Source organism: Ochlerotatus camptorhynchus, unplaced genomic scaffold (genome assembly GCF_037179485.1).
Source record: "Ochlerotatus camptorhynchus isolate MF236.1 unplaced genomic scaffold, CSIRO-AGI_Acam_v1.1 ptg000019l, whole genome shotgun sequence".
In the NCBI taxonomy this organism is placed as follows: domain Eukaryota; kingdom Metazoa; phylum Arthropoda; class Insecta; order Diptera; family Culicidae; genus Ochlerotatus; species Ochlerotatus camptorhynchus.
In genome coordinates this window covers 989,340-1,010,539 of record NW_027040511.1, presented here as the reverse complement: position 1 = coordinate 1,010,539, position 21,200 = coordinate 989,340, and the positions used below count along the sequence as shown (strand labels likewise).

The window sequence follows — 21,200 nt, the reverse complement described above, 5'->3', positions numbered from 1 at the left end:
AAGCGCAATGACAGCGGAAGCGGAACGGCAACGGCAGCGGAAAAGCCCGATCTGAGTAAGCCAACTTGTCGGATTGAAAACTTGTTGAAACCAAATCGACTTCGGTTAGGCATCTTGATGTCATTTGTGACAACTGTCAAACTTTCCGTTTCCGTTCCACTTCCGTCCACATTGCGTTTAGGCCTTTAGTATTAGTGTTGGTATTAGTGAGCAGTTTCACTAATACAAGCGTTTTACTGGTTGAAAATAAAAAAAAACAAACCGCTGTCAAGTCAGTCGAACACTTTGACAGCTGATTTCGTGGTTGAAAATAATAAACAAATCGATTTTACACGGCTACACTAGTAACGTTGTATTGGTGAAATCTTACGGCAAGAAGTCAATGGTGGATATGTTACATTGGTCTATTTGTTGAAAAGTGACGCGAGAATTCAGTACACACAAAGAAAAGTCGTTTATAAAATTAAAAAAATCCATTCGTAGATTTAAAAGTTTGCATTGGTTCTTTTTGGTAGAAAGCGGTTAGCTTTCAAAATAAAAGTCAACCAACCGTCAATTCAAAAGTTGTCCGCTCGATACTTTTAAAAGTTCATATTTTCAAAATGAATTGTAGAACTGTCAAATGAAAAATGTATTAGTGTTTAAATTAATGGTGGATTATTTTTGACTTGAAAATGTGGCATAGTTAAAATTAAATGGGCATTTTGAATTTAAACTAAAATATTTTCAAAAAATATTTATTTGGCAAAAAAAATTGTTTTTAATTTTAGTGGATAAATTTTCAATCTTCTTTATTATTATTTTTCAATTGGATAAGATCCAATTTTTTTTACATTGTTATTGTTATCTTTGTTGATGTTTACGTTATTGCGTCTTGGAGTTATTCTCGCTTTGAGTAAACCTGCTACAGGAACAGGTACATGGTGATGTCACAGATGCAGGGTTAAGGACAGAAGACAACCTCCAGCATTGTCAGCAGCGTGATTGTTTGCCGGTGGAGATTTTACGGCAACAGATAGCGGAAGGAAGGTGTCAAATTAGACCGTTTTCGGTGAGGGTTTCTGTTCATTCCTAGCCATCTCGTCCGCTTGCAGATGACTATTGTTTCGGTTTACCTGAAATTTATAAAAATCTCTAATTAAACTCTACTATTGTTCTTAAATTTGATCGCTTACCTGATGGGATAATTATTTTCCACGGAGGAAAATTATTGTCCTTCCCAACTTTTCCTCGCTCTTCGTGACACATCTGACGTCAAGCCAAATTAAGCGGCAAAACAAGTTCCAGTGCTGCCAAAAACTTTGCCTAGAAAATGTATTTTTGACAGTTGAACAACTTTCATTTAAAAAAAATGCACTTTTAAAATTACAAGTCGAAACTGAAAGAAAAACTTTCAAACCAAAAAAATAACTTTTATTTTGAATATTTTCGTTGTTAAAATTACGAAATTTAGGAAACTTTTAATTTGAAATGGCATTATTCTTATTAAAACAATTTTTGTTTTTTGTGTGTGATAGCTCTATTGCAGATCCAGCAACCCATTCCAGAATGTCTGGAGAGTCACGCCCATTCCGAGGTTACTTTCACTCACAATAAGCCCCGCATTCAAATCTGGCATGTATTTAGTTTAATTTTGATATTTTTTTAATAATTGGAAAGCTCTCACTATCTCCTGCTTTTCCACCGTCGTTAATTGCTTCTTTTGGAATCCCTTGGACTTTTTCTGTAACGCTTCATATTTCATTCCGTGCTTCACCAGCAATTTCCTTCCGTAGATCGTCTGGCTTCCGGATCATTATGCACTTGTAACTAAATCCAAACGGACACGATTAAGATTTTTTTACAGTATACTGTAAATTTTTACCGAATATGGAACAGCTGAACGTTCGGTAATCCATTCGGTAATTTTTCAATTTACAATCCGTTCGGTAAAATGTCTTCGCTTGTGCGCTGTCAAAATTTACTGACCTGCGGACTGTAAATTTTACTGAACGATCAGTAAAGTTTACCATAGCGTTCAGTATATGTTTTACCGAATCTACTGTACTTTTTTTCAGAATAAATCATAAAAATTAGATTTTTTATTGATTAATTATTTGTTTCTTTCTTTCACCAACCCAAAAATTCATTCGACTATTTAACCATATATTTTTTAATAGGCATTTCCATATTGAGTTCGTACAAAACTTCATAAAAAAAATCACTAATGAAGCCGGACTCAGCAAACGGTGGACTTTTGAGCCGGACTCAGCACTTCTGAGGAGGATATTGAGTTGCCTAACGTCCATGGCGTCTGAAATTAATTGACCCAAAAATGAAAACTGATTAAATTTTCGTTGTAAATTGAACACAATCTAGCAAAAAAAAAGTAAAGTACTTACGTTTCACAACATAAAACCGAATAACACTCAACATCGAAATGGCAGCAAAGGTTGTGTTTGACGGTACAAAGTTTACAAATCTGTTCAGTAAGTTTTACGGAAATGCTGTACTTTATTGCTGTTTGTTTTTGTAAAATATGATTTTTACAGTGCATTCGTTACAATTTTTACAGAATTGCGGAATCGCAGCCATTTACAGTTTCAATCAGCAAATTTGATTTACAGTTTTCGGCAAATTTCTGCAAATTACGGAATTTCAGCAGTTATGATTGCGGTAAATTGGTAAAATAATACTCTTTACAAAGCATTCGTTAAAAATGATATTTCACCGAACAAATCCAGCAAAAAAAGTACCGAACAAGATTTAAGAAATTTGGTGTGTACTGTAAAAAAATCTTAGTGTGTAAAGGACTTATTGCACTAAATTTTCAATAAACTTCTCAGAAAACCTTTGCCTCCTTTAATATTGCTCTTAAAATGTACACACTTAAAATTTTTCGCCGAGATTCCAACAGCCGAGTAATTCTGCAATTTATTTTGCTGAGATTCAGTAAAACAATTGCCGAGACTCAGCTAACAAAAAATATTTTGCTGAGATATCAGCTAACAAACAGGTATTTTGCAGAGATATCAGCAAAAGTAAATGCCGAGTTAATCTGCTGTTGGAGATTTTACCGAGCTAGATTAAGTGTGTAAGCCATAATTTTATTAAATTGTGTAGATTCCTAGGTAGATTCTTTCAAATTATTATCAAAATAATTAATGTAATTACAATTTCAGTGATGACGTGAAAAAATCGCAGTAAACACGCAAATATAAGGTATTTCGGATCGAGTACCATAAAATTGTTACAAATTTTGTTCGTTAACGTTTTCATATATGAATGATATGATTGAATTTGATTCCGACTACCTTGATTCAAGTAAACATTTTTTTTTTAAATCAATAAAAATCGATGTTTAATTCAATAAAGCTGGTGGCATTATTTCAATTATATATTTTTATTGGATTACTCTATGGATTTTATTGATCTATATTCTATTCAAAATTTTGTTTGAAATGTATCTTGCTTTATTTGGATGAACTATATTTTTTCTGCGTGTGGGTAAACCATAGCTTACCCATTAAATGAGGAGGTGTACTTTTAGCGGAAATGGGTATTTTTTAAACACATTAATGGGTTTTCGTGAAACACCGTGTAGGTCAAAAATTGTCTTTTTTTTATTGGTCTATTTGAGAAGTGACGCGAGAATTTTATAGTACACTGAAACAAGGACCATAGTTACGAATACTATTTTGCAGAAAACATTTATTTTCAATATAACCACGCTTATTACCGTTAAATCTACTATGAATTCAATATAGTTTACTATGAATGTTATCATTTTTACTATAATTCTGGAAAAACTACTATGCCTGCTCAAAATGCATAGTAATATTGATAGAAATAATAGTAAAATTAAATGAAAATGTTTTCTGCAAAATTCTATTGGTGAGGGGATTTAATTTAAACCAGCAATATAGTATTTTTGCAAAAAGATTTTGTTTCAGTGTATGTACAGATTTATAACATGTCAGTGCTAACATTTGAAAACGGCGCAAAAGCCATTTGTAAACAAATGGTTTGTGGGCCCTTTACTCGCTACCCGAAGAACGCCCACGCAAACCAACAGCATCGTCAGGAAGGGGAAAATTTCCCCTACCCGATGTTGCTGTTGTGTCGCGTGGGTGTACTTCAAGTAGTGAGTAAAGGGCCCAAAAACCATTTGTTTACAAATGGCTTTTGTGCCGTTTTCAAATGTTAGCACTGATGTTATAGCGCTATAGAGCTTTTTGATGTTCAATCGGAGCACACTACTTCACCATTTAAATCAAACGAGTGCGAGCAAGAAGGAAACAGATTAGTGGGAAAACAAACCGTTCATTCATCCATGTGTGCTAAATAGAGAAAGACGATTAAACGTCAAAAAGGTCTATAGTGATGGTGGTTTCTGTGTTGCAATTATTTGACTTATTAATCAGATTCATGTCGATGTTGTTCATTTGACAACTTGTCACTTTCAACCCAGTTTACCTAGATTTCATTCGCGAGAAATTGACGGCTAAAGCCACAAACGAAGTGACAGACGGAGCGGCTCGAAAACTTTGGTGACTAACCTGCTATTGCAATTTTTCAGTGTACCACATGGCAACACCACTACTACTGGATTGTACCACATGGCAACACTACCATAGAGGTAACTCTAAGACTAGTACACACCAAAAATCTGAATCAAGTTCCAGCAAAATAAATTGCTGATCTGCTTCCAGCAAAAGTAGTTTTTACTGACTAACCAGCAATCTAAACATTTTTACTGGAAGCTCAGTAATATGCATGATCTGTCAAATATAGGATCATTTTTATGTTTCACATTCCCACGGCATTTTTTTTTTAGGATCAAGAAGTGCTTTTTTAAGCATTATATTGCTCATGCTTGTGAAATTCACTACGAACCAGTAAGTAAGTGCATTAACATTATCACTACGTGAATTTAACTAGGTTTATTATTTTGATTTCAGCTAAAATCCTTGCGAGAAGTGCTTCTGAATCGTTGAGATGTGTTATGGCAATGTGAAAAAAAACACATGGATTATCAAGCAATTAAGATAAAAATTGGATTCACCTAATAAACGAACTTTACATATACTTAGAATATATTTATATTTAACTCTTAATTTGACACAATCTATATAGAAAAACAAATTAAATTGCTGGTGATTCAGTAAAATATTTATTATGCGTTTTGCTGAACAAACCAGTGAAATATTGCTGGTTTTGCAGCAATGAGCTGTCAAATGAGCTGCAAGATGTTTTGCTGGTCGTTCAGTAATAATATTTTGCTGGAAGGATTGCTGGATTTCCAGCTCGGCAAAATCCAGCAAAATTTTGCTGGTTTACGGCAATAAAAAATGGGTGTGTAGGTCCCGAAGAAAATCATTATTATTTTTGGCTCACTCAGTACCAGAACAACGGTCCCAAGCAGTCCCAAGCTATTTCACTCACCCCTGCATGTTCTGCATGAATCCACACACCCCTGATGTTATCTGTCAAACTTTCATAGCGAATCAAAACAAACATAGTGTAGTAATAGAATTTCAACTAGAATAGGGTACGTTAATCGTTTGCTTGGGACCAATAGGCTACTAAAGTGGTGAGCCAATTTAAAATCGTTAGTTTCGTATTGATTGTTGACACTACTACTAGATTGAACTAGCATTTTCACCAAATGTAATAGAATGTTTTGGTTCTATCTCTTTCACTCTACTCAAAACTGAAATGCATTAAAAAATGACAAAATGATACGCACTCTTTGCACACTGTCAAGAAATCATTGTACACAAAATCAACTTTGTTCAAATCAAAACAAAAAAATGGTGGATGATGGCACAAGCTTCCAAGAAAATTCTGTTACAGTGAACCACATTATTTAAATGAATTTCTTCGCCAGTTAGTCGTCTGTCACTTCGTTTGTGGCTAAAGCCATTGTTTACAAAAGCAATTACGCCCCTTTGAAATGTTGGAACTGAATTATTGGTAATCCATGATTACCGATAATTTGGGTATGTGCAGTGTTTTCGACTATCGGTAATTTCTACCGATATTTAGGTATTCTTTACCGACTTTAAGGTATGTGCATCTTAGCGTGTAGCACACATGGATGAATCTCCCGCATAAACGCGAACCATAAATTGGCCTTACCAAAAATGGTTAAAAATTGTTTATAATCCCTGCTTAACTTCAACTGAAATTGTTATGGAACTTTACAAGAACGTTTGTGTGATAAAGTTTTAACCTTATGTATTATGGTTTTTTGGAAGCGGACCTTACAAATAATGAGTTGTTAAGAACCATTACCATTCAAAATTCTTGTTTTCTCCATATATTTTCGGGAGGAGGACTATATTAGAACCTTTTAACTTATGGTTTGAGAACATTAATGGTTATGGTTATGGTAGTCAGTAAGGTCCATGAATAGTTTTGTAACATCGATCAACTTTATGTGGAATATATCGCGAATTGGTTGCCTGTAAATTACTGATTACCAATTCACGATATATTCCACGTAAAGTTGAGCGATAATACAAAACCATTAATGGACCTTACTGACTATCATTACCATAACCATTAATGTTCTCAAACCATAAGTAAAAACGTTCTAATATAGTTCTCTTTTCGAAAATGTATGGAGAAAACAAGAATTTTGAATGGTAATGGTTCTTAACAACCCATTATTTGTGAGGTCCGCTTTCAAAAAACAATAATACACAGCAAAAAAAAATGTAATATCGATCAACGTAATTCAAGCTGATGTATGAAATAATGATGTAAAAGCAAAAAGCAGATACAATATTACATCAATGGCTGTAATTTTGTTCGCAAAATCGATGTACATCGTTCAATGTGATATTACACAACCGATGGATTGACCTGGTTGCAGCAGTTTCGATGTAATATTCAACAACTTTTTTTGCTGTGTACATAAGGTTAAAACTTTATCACACAAACGTTCATGTAAAGTTCCATAATCATTTCAGTTAAAGTTTAGGAGGGATTGTAAACAATTTATAATTATTATCGGTAAGGTCAAGTTATGGTTCGCGTTTATGCGGGCGGAGTACTGCGAACTCAGCCGATTTTATTTTTCAAGTGAGCTAGAAAACATCTTGAAAATCTTCCGAAGTTTCAAATTGTTTTGCTGAAACAGTTCACGAAATTGTATATACATGCTGTCAAATGAACCCTTGGCTCCTCCTCCTCTTCTCCAGAAATAACGTACACATGGTGATGGGAGTGCACCTGCCCACAAAGCTCACATGACTCTTATAAAGTTTGATTACATTCTTGTTTCAGCAACCCAGTTTTGGCATTATTAATATCAAATAAAAACACTTTTTCGAGCATCACGCTCTATGATTTACATTGTCCGCCTACTAAGGTTGATGTTTTGACAGTTTCATAATTATGATTCTTAATTTGTTTTCAGTAGGTGCTAACACCTTTACTTGCGGTTCAAACAGTAACTACCTACGTGACATCTGAGCTCTTTCGAATGTTTGGCTCCCGTTTGACAGTTTGACTCGGCTCCCAGATGACAAGCATTTTGAGTTAGTTCGCAGTACTCAGGGATGAATGGACGGTTTGTTTTCCCGCTAATATGTTTCCCTCTTGCTCGCACTCGTTAGCTTTAAATGGTACAGAATAAAGCCCTACAGTAAAAGTATGGACGACTGTCACCACAAAACTGAAAAAAGCTGTTCCAATCGAGCAAAGCGGTGCATTTTGATTGGAACAACTTTTGACAGATGTCCATACTTTTACTGTAGGGTAGAGTCGGTGTATAATGAGTCACGCCAAGAGTGAAGCCAAGTCTACCTATTGAACCGTCAAACCAGCTACCTATCGGGCAAAGTAAACAAACATTACGATGCTATGAAAGGTTCACGAAAGGTATTGCAATAAAATATAAAATATAATCGAAGAAATGAGCATAAACACGCAGTGAGCATTAAATTTTCATGGGATACGTTCGGTAATGATCAGTAATGAGAATTACTACTATTTTTTGTTAAGATAATTTGACAAAATCACTGATATAATGATTTACTACAGCCGCATTTTTTTTCTTTCGCTAGAAGTCATTTGAAGTTGTTGTAGAAGTCCTCTGTTGCCAAGTGAAAAGAATGGGAATCTTTCGAAAACCGTGATGCGAGTTCAACTGTTTTTCTCTTGGCGTGACTCATTATACACCGACTCTACTGTAGGGCTTTAGTATAGAATTGTGCGCCGATTAAACGTCAAAAAGCTCTATACCCAGATTCATCTTATCTTTATAAACCTTGTGGCAAATATATATAAAAATGCATAAAACGGCTTGATAAATTACAATTCCTTTCTTTTTTGTGTTTTGTTTATAAATATTTCTAGATAGAGCTAGAATTTGGGCGTAACAGCTTTTGAAAACAATGACTTCTCTCGATGATAAAATGAACTTGTTTCCAAATAGCCTAGACTCGCTTACTCAAATCATCGTCACTATCGGGTAGTGGAAGTCTTCCCCTTCCCGTTGGATGTATTGGTTTGCGTGGGCGTACCTTGAATTTCGAGAAAATTTCTTAGTCTTAGACTTAGTCATTGTTTACAAAAGCTGTTACGCCCTAATTCCAGCTCTATCAAGATTTACGGTTTGTTTGTCATTAAAGTGTGAATGATTGAATTTTGTTCTAAAAAAAAATAGTCGGAAAATAGTCGATACATCTATTGCATTAAATTAAAATTACATTGAAAATCAGTTCTGTCAGAGATGCGGAACTGTTATGTCCCAAAGTGCGATTATAAAAATAAATACAACCCGAAACGAGCGATGTTTAATGTCCCCATTAAGGTTTGTAAACATGCCGTATTTCAGACAACAATAACTTTTGAGAAGTTAATAATTTAATAATTTCTGATTCCAGAATCCTCCTCTTTTTCGGAAATGGCAAAATATCCTCCCGGTGCATCATCGTCCATTGAAGGAGTTCGATCGGATTTGTGAACAACACTTTCGAGAGGAAGACATCCTTCGATACTGGGAGCACACTATCAACGGAACAGTGGAACGAATGGCGCGTCACAAACCCTTATTGAAACCAAATGCCATCCCAGTGTTCGTGGAAGTAGATCATGACGAAATAACAGATAAAAACACCACATCCACTTTGCCCAAACGGAAATATCGTAAGAAAAGTGAAAGCCAGTCCAGGGCAAAGGTAAATAGAGTTTTTGTTGTTTTGGTTGAATGTACCTAATTAGATGAACGATTATCGATTCAGACTATGCGACAAGATATTGAAGTGCAAAATGTTGATGAATTAGTTCTGGAAGGAAGCAGTATCAACCAATCGACATTGGAATCAGACGCCGACCCAATACACTTATCTATACAGGATGTAAGTGAAGTAGTTGATGGTCAGGCCGTTGAACATAACATTGTTATCGAAATGACTCATCTGATGCATCCGGAATTTGAAACCTTATTCGATGAGGTGTACGAGGTGGAATTACCTTCGACTCTCTGGGGAATTCATCGAGACCTTGAGAAAACATTTATTTGCTTTTCGGAATTCAGCAAGGATACCATGACGGTTCGAAAGTACCTTTTCATTGACCGATTCTTGCAATACCGGATGGCCGTTGGCCAGCGTGTTATGAAACGAGGAACCCTCCCGAATGGTTCCACTGAATCCATCAGTGAATTATTGACCAAGTTGGATGAAGTTAAAATAAGGAAAGTGATCATCAAAGGTAGCTCTTCGGTGTTTCCTGAATCTTGAAGCTGTAAAATGTAAGTTATAAGTCTTGATTTACTGATCGTAGTTTTAAAAACTTTTAATACTTTTATTTGTTCCGAAAGCATGTACAAAACGTATTCTTCATTTTGCGATCAAAGAATTACCTTGCTGCAATTTTTCAAGTTCTAACTGCTTCATATATGCGAGAAAAATCGTCCACAAAAGACTGCACATACTTACAAAAGGAACACGATTTTTCTCGGGAACGACTGAAAAATTGAAAGTTTGTAGCACTGGCCAGATACATATAGCCACCTAAAAATGGAAATAGAAGTTTATTTTTTGTTCTATCCTAAAACAATTCGAAATTTTCTTATACCTTGTACGTTGGTGGGACTTTAGCTTTAACTTCCTGGAACGATTCTTCGACTGTTTTCGATTCCAGTAGACTCATTCCGAAGTAGAAACATGTCATGGCCAACGGCGTGTAGCTGATTTGTTCTGTGAGAGCCTGTGGAAGAATAGAGCGCATTGATCGAATAGATTGTCGGTATTAATGATGCTGTGATTACCTTTGCTATTGCAGATCTAAGGGTCTGCGCTGGCCACATCATGGACGCTAGCCTTATCCAGCAGTAGAGACTGGGTGCAACGATGAAACCGCCGTACACGAAAAATCTGAAGCATTTCTTCCAGTCCAAGTCTCCTGAAATGTTGGTTACATTGATTAATTTCATTGCTATATATAGATCAAGGATAAATTCTAGATAGAACTAGAATTAGGGCGTAACAACTTTTGTAAACAATTACTTCTCTCGGTGATTTCTAGAAAGTTATGGCTCGCCCACGCAAATCAACATCATCATGGGATAGAATAAGACTTCCCCTACCCGATGGTTATGTTGATTAGCATGGACGTGCCTTGAATTCCTAGAAAACATCGAGAGAAGTCATTGTTTACAAAAGCTATTTCGCCCTAATTTCAGCTCTATCTAGAATTGTCAAAATAGCCTTATCAGCTTTTGTAAACAATGATTCGAACGTCAACCCAACAAACAATTCAGAGTCACAAATATGCATAGTATTGAATAAATGTTGTATTACAGTGTACAATGATGGTCATTGTCCCAGCTCGACGACCTCCGCTAAAGCCTGCATGGTCTAACCCACGCCTACGCGTGCTAAAACGTCAACGCTCTGCCGCCCTCCGAAAGTATTGTAACTTTCGCTCACCGTACTACAAACGACTGTTCAATTTTGCGAGTCGTAGTTATCGAAATTACATTCGTTTTCTCTATAATCGACACGTGAGACGCACGGAAGCGAACCTTCGCACGAATCCGAAAAGTTTTTGGTCGTTTGTCAACTCCAAACGGAAGGAATCCGAGTTGCCTTGTTCCATGTTTCACGGTTTCTACCCGAAGCGCTCCGTGTCCACGAACCTGGTACAGTTCACTTCTAACTGTCTGCGATGCATGGATTCAGGATGGCAAGTCGATGCTGCGTATATGGATCTAAAAGCTGCATTTGACACGGTGGACCATAATATCTTGCTAGCCAAGCTGGAGATACTTGGCATCTCGTCAACTGCTGTGGATTGTTTCAGATCTTGCTTGGTGAATCGCTATGTACATGTCAAGATTGGCGCGTCGGAATCGGATGTTTTCTCAAACAACTCGGGAGTCCCGCAAGGCAGTAACCTAAGACAGCTACTATTTTCGATCTTTTTAAACGACGTCGCCTTGCTGATACCATCAGGATGCCGCGTTTTCTATGCAGACGATACGAACATCTACAAAATTATTAAAAGCCTCTCGGACTGCTGGGATCTCCAGAATATATTAAGTATTTTTGCTGACTGGTGCTCAAGAAATTTGATAAGTCTAAGCATAGAAAAATGTAACATTATTTCCTATCACCGAAAAATCAAACCAATCATGTTTGACTATGTTCTCTACGGACGCTGTCTTGCTCGTGTAGAGCACAAAAAGGATCTCGGCGTTACCTTGGACTGCAGACTCACTTTCATAATCCACTACAATGACATCATCTCCAGAGCTAATCGACAATTGGGCTTTATTTTCAAAATTGCCGACGAGTTTCGTGACCCGCTATGCCTCAGGTCACTTTACTGCTCGCTTGTGCGATCCTTATTGGAGTCAAGTTCAGTTGTTTGGTGCCCTTTCCATGCTACCTGGATCACTAGGATTTAATCCGTTCAACGCAAGTTTGTGAGATATGCTCTTCGTTTCCTCAACTGCCGTGACCCAACGAACTTGCCACCGTACGAGAAGCGTTGCCGTCTCCTGGGAATCGAGCCATTAGAGGAGAGACGGATGGTCGCTCAAGCTATGTTCGCTGGAAAGCTGCTTACAGGTGACATTGACTGTCCAACACTGCTGTCACAGCTAAATATGTATGCCCCTGAAAGGTCTCTTCGTTAACGCGACTTTCTGTTTTTGGAACCGCGGAGCCGGAATTATACACAACACGAGCCAATTCGAGCAATCAGCCGGTAATTCAACAACTTTTTTTTTTATATGTTCGACTTCAATGTATCAGCTGTCGTGTTTCATCATCAGTTACTTTGCCTTTTCCGTACCGTTGGCCGTAAATATTTAGTTTAAGTTTTATTCATTTAGACAATAATTGTCAGTTGAATTTTTCAATAAACAATAAACAATAAAACGGGTTGTCGAATTATGTGCTGAAAAAACTCATTGAGGTCGAAAGATGCACCTTTATTCCGCTGTTTGCTCTGATCTGATTAATTTACTTATTAAAAGCTTTATAAACGTTTTATTAGACGCATAATAAATGTTTTCTAGCTCCATTATTAGATTGCATTGCATTGCTTTACAATACTGCTGAAGGAAGTTGAATACAATCTGCATAATAGCACCGACGAACCGACATGCCACAGGAGCATTTCGTTTGTCTACAAACTACAATTCGATTTGTCAAACGAGCGATTCGAACTTTCAAACGGGCGATCTAACTGTCAGACGAGGGGAGACGCAAACTATGGCAATCTAAATTCTACGTAGGTTCGTGTTTTAGCGATCGAATGAGTAGATGGCGGTAGTGTTTAACGTTATTTAAATATAGTGTCTTGGGCAAGAATTTGAATATTGCTTGTATGAGCTGCCACGTCGGTTCGTCGGTAATAATAGCTCTTATATCACCATGCGTTCATGTTTCAATCGCATGCTTTGTAAATGCTTTATAAACGAAGTATTAGATTATTTATTCCACACTTGTTCAGTATAACAACAAGACGAAATCAGTAGAGTAGTGGTTACTGTTTCTGCTTTCCAACGAGGGGGCGACACATCTAAATCTCAATTCTAGATGTTCAAAAAATCTCATATTAGCGAATAAATCTTCGAAAAATCTTCTTTCATTTCTCGCATCTACTTGCATCGCGCATCATCTTTTTGCAGGAAATCTTCAAAATCGTGATAAATCTTCTTTCTATCTACTCAGCGTACGCGCAGTTAGCCACAGCAAAACACAATATTTCCTGCATCGTAGAAAGAGTCGTCCCCTCGCTTTCCAAGTAGAGGAGCGCGAGTGCAGTCCCAAGCTCAATCCTTTTTTATTTTGTGTTATACGTCAAATTTATTTAAATCTTAATTATCTATCACATCACTCACGACAACGAATTAATTGATCTAGTTTAAAACATATCTAAAGGGTGTCCACGATGAAATTGCCACACACAAAATTGATTCGCAAAATTCGAGTTTTCATCCGATTGCCATCAAATTTTCAGGGATTGAGAAATAACTATTAAATTTCATTTTACCATTTTACTCGTATTTTATTTACAGTCCATACGCAAATGCCCGCACCTTGGCCTTAACCCCGGCCATAAGATTCTGCACAACCTGTGAATCAACCGTTTTTTGCATGTAAACCCATACTTTCTTCAGTTCCTCGACTGTCTTCACTACCTTAGGTCGTTTAAGAAGGTGCTGCTTCATAATCGCCCAGTACTTCTCGATGGGGCGGAGCTCCGGAGTGTTGGGAGGGTTGAACATTTTCGGCACGAAATTGACCTTATTGTCCGCATACCACTTCAGCACGTCCTTGGAGTAGTGGCATGAGGCCAAATCCGGCCAGAAGATTGTTGGGACGTTGTGGGCCTTCAGGAGAGGAAGCAGCCGCTTCTGAAGGCACTCTTTTATGTACACCTGTCCGTTCATCTTGTCCTGGGTCACGAAAGGTGCACTCCGCTTCCCGCACGTACAGATGGCTTGCCAAACCAGGAATTTCTTCGCAAATTTGGACATCTTCTGAGTGCGGACATGCTCCGGAACGCTGAACTTATCCTTGGCCGTGAAAAACAGGTTGCCGGGGATCTGTTTGAAGTCGGCCTTCACATATGTTTCGTCGTCCATGATGCAGCATTCAACTTTCGTCAGCATGTTGAGGTACAACTTCCTGGCACGGGTTTTGGCGGACTTGTTCTGCTTCTCGTCGCGATTAGGGGCCTTTTGTACCTTGAACGTTCAAAGCCCAGCCTTAGTTTTGGCCTTCTGGACAAAACTTTGGCTTAGGTGCAGCTTCTTAGCCACATCCCTAACGGAGGCGTTCGGATTTCGGTTGAAGACCCCAACTACGCGGTTGTGATTTTTGGTGTTGTACGGAATACTTTTTCCTTCACTTCTGGGCTTCCGATCGGTGGTCAACCGTTCCTCGAACCGCTTAATCACTCGCGACACCGTGGAATTCGCGTTTCCCAACGTTTTAGCGATGGAACGATGCGAGAGATCCTTGTTCTCGTGATGAATACGCAAGATTTTATCACGCACGAGCTGTTCTTTCGACTCCATTTCCGCGAGTTTTGATCACAGGACTTTAAAACTTGCAGGATGTAAATAATTCACTATGAACTAAATCCACCCAAATTTTCATTAAATTCTACTATTTCCATCGTGAACACCCTTTAGTCGAAATTTTAGTTCTACACAATGCTTGTTTTGATTCGCTTTGAAAGTTTGATGGCACAAGCTTCTAAGAAAATTCTATTACAACGAACCACATTATTTTAATTGATTTCTTCGCCAGTTAGTCGTCTGTCACTTCGTTTCTGGTATTACCATAGAGGTAACTCTAAGACCAGAAGGTCCCGAAGAAATGTGCTCAACTTTTTGGCTCAGCTCTGGTACTATCTTCGGTCCCAAGCTAATCAATGCACCCCCCGAAACATAGGAAAATCCACGAACCCCTCATTTTATCTGTCAAACTTTCATAGCGAATCAAAACAAACATAGTGTAGTACTATAGTTTCGACTAGAATGAGGTGCGTTAATCGATTTGCTTGGGGAGCCGATCGATTTGCAATTCCATGTTCCGAGTTTCCAATCGTAGTCCTTATTTCGTCGCGTAGGTCTGTGTCGATTGTTCCGATCCGTTTTTCTTTCTTCGCTTTGCAACTTTATATTTTTTCCAAGGTGGCTCTGTACCAACCCCTCTGTCTTCCCGGGGGATCATCGTGCACTGCACACCCCGGTTTAGAGTCGCACGCTGGCACTAGGACCATAGAGGTAACTCTAAGACCAGAAGGCAACGAAGAAACGAGCTCAACTTTTCGGCTCAGCTCTGGTACTATCTTCGGTCCCAAGCTAATCGATTCACCCCTCGAAACGTAGGAAAATCCACTAATCCCTCATTTTATCTGTCAAACTTTCATAGCGAATCAAATCAAACATAGTGTAGTACTGGAATTTATACTAGAATCGGATACGTTAATCGATTTGCTTGGGACCAATAGGCTAGTCAAGTAGTGAGACAAGAGGGGTTCGTGGATTTTCCTATGTTTCGAGAGGTGCATCGATTAGCTTGGGAACGAAGATAGTACCAGAGCTGAGTCAAAAAGTTGAGCACGTTTCTTCGGGACCTTCTGGTTTTAGGGTTACCTCTATTGTACTGTACTATGGTGAGGTAGGAACTTATGAGGACCAAAGCTAGGAATCCCGCTCCTTCCAGGTTGTCAACAATTTTGTACCCCAGCTTTCTACCCAGAGCTGTGCAAACTGTTGGACCCTAAGAATTATCTTTCAATTCTTTGTATTGAATCTTCACATCTCCTTAAATTCTCATATTTCTCACAAGAAGTTGTTTAATTGTCTCTCCATAACTCTGCATAAAATACCCTAAAGGTACTCAAAAACTGAATAAACTAAGTTGGGACTGGCAAGTTCAAATGAACAAAATCGATCGGATTTAGGTCAATGTTGTCCATTTGTCAACTTGTCACTCCCAACATAGTTTATTCATATTTGAGTAGCTTCATTTTTCATCGATATGAGAGGATCCTACTCAAATTTGGGTAGTATGAAATAGCGTGTAGCGACCAACTTATCTTCTTCTTCATCGTTGTTACGTCCCAGCATGTCCCAACTAAAACTGTGCGACTTTCGATTCACCACATTTAAATAAAGCGGTACTTATCATAAAAATTGAACATAGCGGCGCCGGTGGTGTAGTGGTAAGCATGATTACTTCTCACCCCAGCAGACCTGGGTTCAATTCCAGTCGGCGCAGCTGGTAAGTTCTGAGGCATAACATGTCTGATCTTGCCTTCCTTCGGAACGGACTTAAAGCCGTTGGTCCCCGGTTCATGAGTTGATGGATCGATAGGTAGGGTCCAGGTGTGGGAGTTGCCTCCCTGGCGTCGGTAGCATTGGTGCTCAGCACGGAAAACAAGATCGACGGAAAACAAATCAAGGAAAAAATAAATAAAAATTTAACATAGTCCTGTTTAACGTACCATCACATCAAACTGAATGAATGTAACAAAAAACAATTAACTGCTCAATATGAGCTGCGAGTACGGTAGTCAGGTCAGTCACGTTTCGAAGACGCGAAGCATTTTATAAACATTACAGCTTCTTCACAAGATTGCACTTGAAACGTGTTCGCAGCATGACGCATGTCTAACGGAAAACTTTGGCTTCGCGCCAAGTTCACGTTCACTGCCATGGCGTAGGTTTTTTCGCCGTGTGCAGATAGTGACTACACATTTTCACTGGTATTTGTCCTTCATGGTACTCTTCCGTTTTCTTCCGTTAATAGGTAAACGCACATGGACTCTAACTATTTACTTTATACGTACTCCATTTGGTTCCAGTGACCGACTGCTGAATAAGGCATCCGGTAGGCCACAGTAAACTGTATGTTACCATGCCACGGGCGACGGGGTATCGATTTAGGAACACACGCGCCCGATTAAACATCATTGGGATCATTTGTTTAGTTCTGATATGGACAATTGTACTAACTCAATCACTTACAACGTTCGAATGTTATGAGAGATGATTTTGTTACGTAAACATATTATTTGCGCGATTGGTTACTTGAACGGTGGATTTGCTCTGAATTTTTGAACGTTGCACTCGTTATTCGGTGGTTGTAATACTGAGATGATGATTCTTAGCATTCGAAATTGTGCGCATGCGGATTGAGATGACTAGTGTTAGTTGCATTCATTTCAGTGTATACTATTAGTAAATTTGCTGTTTGAAAACACATGACTAGTTGCTTGGTGTGTTTATTAGGCAGATTTCTGTGTCCATCGAGAAAAAAAATATTCGCGAACAGTTCCAGTCGAAAAAAAAAACTCCGGTCACGTTTCCTTTCGGAAGGGAGGTTATGTCGTTGGTCCCGGCCCATGTGTTGATGGGTTCGATAGGTTCCAGGTGTGGAAGGCGCCTCCCTAGCAACAAATTATACTATACATTAACCATATAGTAACTAACTGTTCACTCTTTTGTTTTTCCGAAGACACTATTTTCAGACAAAACGCGGCTTTAGTTGAAAAGGTAACTAATATATTCTATAAACATTAGAAAGGATGCTTCAAAGCTTTAAAAGAGGTTTAAAATACTCACGTCAAAGTCACGAGTTCAAATCTCATCCTCGGACAATTCACGAATGACCCAAGAGTGTTAAAGTGACTATAATAATAAAAAAGAGTTTGTTTAATTTATTAATTTCGTATTCCCATACGTACTAGAGGTTGATTTTCGCAAAATTCCCGAGATTACCATGAATTGACTTAATCATAATTCTTAAACATTGAAAAAAAAAACTAGGTGAAAAAAACAATACGCAAGAGCGATTTATCAATCTACAATGATTGAGTCAATTCATGAGTTTTCCATAGTAATGAGGTACTACGACGTGCACTAAACAATGTAGGGTAGAGGATATCTTTGGTAGTAAACCGTAGATCCCATGTTCCATAGAGAGGATGCACATGCTCGTTTACTTGCTCTACCAAACAAAAAACATAAGAAAACGACCCGCGGTGTAAAATAACGTTTCAATGGAAGATGCGATGTACAAAAGCTACAAGCCGTGTGCCACTCTCCACAATTTCGAAGGCCGCAATCATGCCGGTTCGATTTTTAAGTTTGATTCCTTACCATCATTTCCGCCAATATGTCTAGGTACCTATATGTAATGATCAGGTGGTATGCATATCCGCCCCTAGGGATAATGTTCGATAAAAATGACTTCATAGCCACGATAGAATGCAAAAACTAATGCAATCATTCAGAGCAATTGCTCATTGATACAACCAGCGAATTGATAAAATGTATGTATGCCCATAATCCCATAGCAATCCCACATGGAAAAAGTACCTATGCATTGAGAAAATGGCAGTCGAAGTTACGAAGTGTGCAAATATTTGAAAAATCATCGTTTTTTAATATTTTTTCCAGTTAAAATCAGTTGCATTGAAGCTTGCATGTTTTGTTATATAACATCGAAAAATATGGCAACTCGAAAATCAGAACTGTAACTTCACCTCTGGTTCTGGACGATTGAATTTAAGAATGGGACTGATATGCGATTACTTTGCTTGATGGGATAAACTGACTTGATGATGTTTTCACATTTTTCACTATCAAAGTACGAAATTTTATCACGTAATATGACAGTAGATGCCAATCGATAGTGGAGAACGTTGTTATCGTGAAATAGACGAAAATCCATAAGGGACTGATCTGCGATTATACGCAGTATTAGTGAATGCAAAGCTTATTTTGTTGAATGCGAATTTTAGAATAATTGAGAGATGGCGAGCGGTTTTCATGGAGATACATGTATATTGAGATTGAAATAATGTCGGTTGTCATGGTTATACTTTTCAAAGACGACATTAAATCAGTGATCAACTTAACCCCTGAAATTGAACCCAATTTTTGAATCCGCTACAGTGGCCAATCCCCATTACCTAACGAACGGTGGCCCATCTCGTGCCTAACTTCTTGATTTTTCCAATATTTTGTAGTGTATTCTGGATATTTTCCAAACTTGTTTTTTTTTTCATACACTATTGTATAATACCTATCTTAATTTTTAGCTCAACTCAAGAGCCATTTTTTTCTCAAAACTGCGTGATATTAGGACTTAGGTGCGTAAAATTACCATACTTTACGGTAGCAAAAATACTTTAAGCACTTTTAAGAAATGCCGTGAAGGCAATCAGTAATTTTTCATGTTTTAGAAGGACAGGTCATGCAGGGTGTAGTAATCATACACAGTTACTTAAATACAAATCGATTGTTTCTGATGCACGGCATCGGTGGTTTTTATTGTCCTGTTATCAAAGACGATTCGGTCGCATTTGCTAAAACTCTTTACATAATTTAAAACATGACATGTATCACATGCTCAGTTTTTTAAACTGCTTATTTTTAACACATTTATCGAAAACTTAACAAGTGAATTAAAATATCTTTGGTTCCATAATTATATCGTTTGCTTTTTTAGACAATAGCTTCCTGTTGAATACTAATAGAAGTGGACTGGTTTGCCACCGGTGACGTTGCTGACCGTTGTTTCATATATGCTAGGAATGTTGTCCACAACAAACTGCATATACTAACGAAAGGTACCCGATTGTGTTCCGGAATGAGCGCGAAATTTATCGTTTGTAGAACTGGCCAAACGCAAATGCCGACCTAAAGATTTAATGAACTTATTATTAAGGCCAAATTCGGATTTTAAAACCAATCTATTTGCTTACCTTATAAGTGTCTGGGAATTTTTTTCTGACTTCATTGACTGCCTCATCGACAGTTTTCTCTTCTAGAAGGCTCATCCCGAAAAAGAAGCTTGTCCCGGCAAATGGGCCATAACTAAACTGTTCCACTATTGCCTACAAGTAAAAAATGTAAAAAGAATTTTTCCTCAAGCTTGCTGTATTTGCTTACTTTTGTTAGGCCTGCCTTTAAACTCATTGTTGGCCACATTTGACTTGAAATTCTGATCCACCCGTACAGTGTAGGTGCTACAAAAAACGTCCCGAAAACTGCAAAGTTTATGCATTGCCTATAGTCGTACGTTTCTGAAGAAAAGGATAAAAATTATTAAACAAGATCTATAATATTTATACATTTATTCCTTACGAAAATTCTTCCCATCAATGGTCTGCTGTATTATGCATCCTGTTGGCCAGATAAAACTGTATGTTGCCATACCTTTAACGATGGGATAATTTTTAAATACATTTCTTATAACTGATAGACTCATTTCTTTCAATTTTACTATCACAGCAGAAAATTTTAAACTGAAGAAAAATGCAGCTGTTGAAATCTGAAACAAACACAAAGGTACGTATTCTTAGAAAATAATCCATCGTCAACTAATCACGAGCAGTTGCCATGATGCATTTAGATGCACCATCATCAAAACAAATTTCATTCACTGATCTACTTTTGCGTGTTGGAGAAGGAGAAGGTTGTTTATTATTGAACGCACGTGTTTCAGGGACGTCAGTGTATACGTGAGTGAGAGAATGTGTTATTGAATAGATGCACTTGATGCACTAGTAGAATTTCAACTAGGAAGATAAGAGCCTTGACCTTACATTTAGCAAAGCATGGCTTTGATCCCTCACCCACAATAGACATCATTCGGCAATGACTTACAATACTCACCTAAAATGAAGAAATGCACTAGTTATACGCTGCACTATTCCGCGGGAATATCGTACAGCTAGAAATGTATGAAATTTACTTAAAATTTAAAGCACCATTGCCGAGACATTTCAACCTTCTATTATATACTATGAGTGTGACATAAGAAACTGACAATGATAATGCGTCACAGTCACACGACGTGAGTGCAGTGTGGCCAGTTCGACCAGCTCATACTTATAGACGGCGTACTTCGAAACTCCGACACAAAAAGGGGTGAAGTCATGGAAGTCATGTCACCAACCAACCACACATGTTTTAAATAAAGCGATTCTAATTTCTTAGTTTATTGTTGAGTCTGATACTCTGCTGGTATGTTAAATTGTAGCCACCGTTTAAAGCAATTATTTTTAATTATGTACAACAAAATAGAGATGATTTTACGACTAATAGGAGCTAAATGGTGTCTAGTTTTTGATTGGTGATTTACTGGCTATAATCGCATATCAATCCAATAAGGTACACTGGGGAAAGTGGAACTTGCAAGCACTTGCAAGTGTTATTCTATGGG

The 21,200-nt window shown here is 37.8% G+C and overlaps 3 protein-coding genes across 5 annotated transcripts; 1 reads left to right on the top strand and 2 right to left on the bottom strand.

Annotated features, from left to right (window-relative positions):
* Positions 1 to 8,627: 8,627 nt before the first annotated feature.
* Positions 8,628 to 10,352, top strand: LOC135702924 (uncharacterized). Of its 3 annotated transcripts, none has more exons than XM_065223993.1 (4): positions 8,628 to 8,803; positions 8,877 to 9,170; positions 9,234 to 9,745; positions 10,279 to 10,352. In XM_065223993.1, exons 1-3 carry the CDS (start codon positions 8,723 to 8,725, stop codon positions 9,732 to 9,734), a joined length of 876 nt encoding a protein of 291 aa, XP_065080065.1. In that variant the 5' UTR covers positions 8,628 to 8,722; the 3' UTR covers positions 9,735 to 9,745; positions 10,279 to 10,352. The 3 variants fall into 3 exon arrangements, with proteins under 3 accessions (XP_065080065.1, XP_065080056.1, XP_065080052.1); XM_065223984.1 differs by lacking the exon at positions 10,279 to 10,352 and adding an exon at positions 9,815 to 9,886; XM_065223980.1 differs by lacking the exon at positions 10,279 to 10,352 and having other exon boundaries at positions 9,234 to 9,832.
* Positions 9,755 to 17,146, bottom strand: LOC135702944 (mpv17-like protein). Its single transcript, XM_065224005.1, has 4 exons — positions 16,816 to 17,146; positions 10,265 to 10,398; positions 10,072 to 10,203; positions 9,755 to 10,007 (listed from the first exon to the last, which is right to left on the bottom strand). Exons 1-4 carry the CDS (start codon positions 16,946 to 16,948, stop codon positions 9,834 to 9,836), a joined length of 573 nt encoding a protein of 190 aa, XP_065080077.1. The 5' UTR covers positions 16,949 to 17,146; the 3' UTR covers positions 9,755 to 9,833.
* Positions 17,147 to 19,421: 2,275 nt separating this feature from the next.
* LOC135702820 (mpv17-like protein) lies at positions 19,422 to 20,790 on the bottom strand. Its single transcript, XM_065223863.1, has 5 exons — positions 20,651 to 20,790; positions 20,120 to 20,306; positions 19,925 to 20,058; positions 19,738 to 19,869; positions 19,422 to 19,672 (listed from the first exon to the last, which is right to left on the bottom strand). Exons 2-5 carry the CDS (start codon positions 20,241 to 20,243, stop codon positions 19,478 to 19,480), a joined length of 585 nt encoding a protein of 194 aa, XP_065079935.1. The 5' UTR covers positions 20,244 to 20,306; positions 20,651 to 20,790; the 3' UTR covers positions 19,422 to 19,477.
* Between the last annotated feature and the right edge of the window lie 410 nt (positions 20,791 to 21,200).

What these genes read in the sequence shown, in the direction of transcription:
- LOC135702924 (XM_065223993.1), top strand. Translation starts at nt 8,723, where the DNA reads ATGCGGAACTGTTATGTCCCAAAGTGCGATTATAAAAATAAATACAAC. An exon ending in TGTTTAATGTCCCCATTAAG is followed by an intron (nt 8,804 to 8,876) that starts GTTTGTAAACAT and finishes TTCTGATTCCAG; the next exon opens with AATCCTCCTCTTTTTCGGAA. An exon ending in AAAGCCAGTCCAGGGCAAAG is followed by an intron (nt 9,171 to 9,233) that starts GTAAATAGAGTT and finishes TTATCGATTCAG; the next exon opens with ACTATGCGACAAGATATTGA.
- LOC135702944 (XM_065224005.1), bottom strand. Translation starts at nt 16,948, where the DNA reads ATGATCCCAATGATGTTTAATCGGGCGCGTGTGTTCCTAAATCGATAC. An exon ending in GGTCACTGGAACCAAATGGA is followed by an intron (nt 10,399 to 16,815) that starts GTACGTATAAAG and finishes CCAACATTTCAG; the next exon opens with GAGACTTGGACTGGAAGAAA. An exon ending in AAGTCCCACCAACGTACAAG is followed by an intron (nt 10,008 to 10,071) that starts GTATAAGAAAAT and finishes TTCCATTTTTAG; the next exon opens with GTGGCTATATGTATCTGGCC.
- LOC135702820 (XM_065223863.1), bottom strand. Translation starts at nt 20,243, where the DNA reads ATGAGTCTATCAGTTATAAGAAATGTATTTAAAAATTATCCCATCGTT. An exon ending in CATTGATGGGAAGAATTTTC is followed by an intron (nt 20,059 to 20,119) that starts GTAAGGAATAAA and finishes CCTTTTCTTCAG; the next exon opens with AAACGTACGACTATAGGCAA. An exon ending in AATTCCCAGACACTTATAAG is followed by an intron (nt 19,673 to 19,737) that starts GTAAGCAAATAG and finishes TTAAATCTTTAG; the next exon opens with GTCGGCATTTGCGTTTGGCC.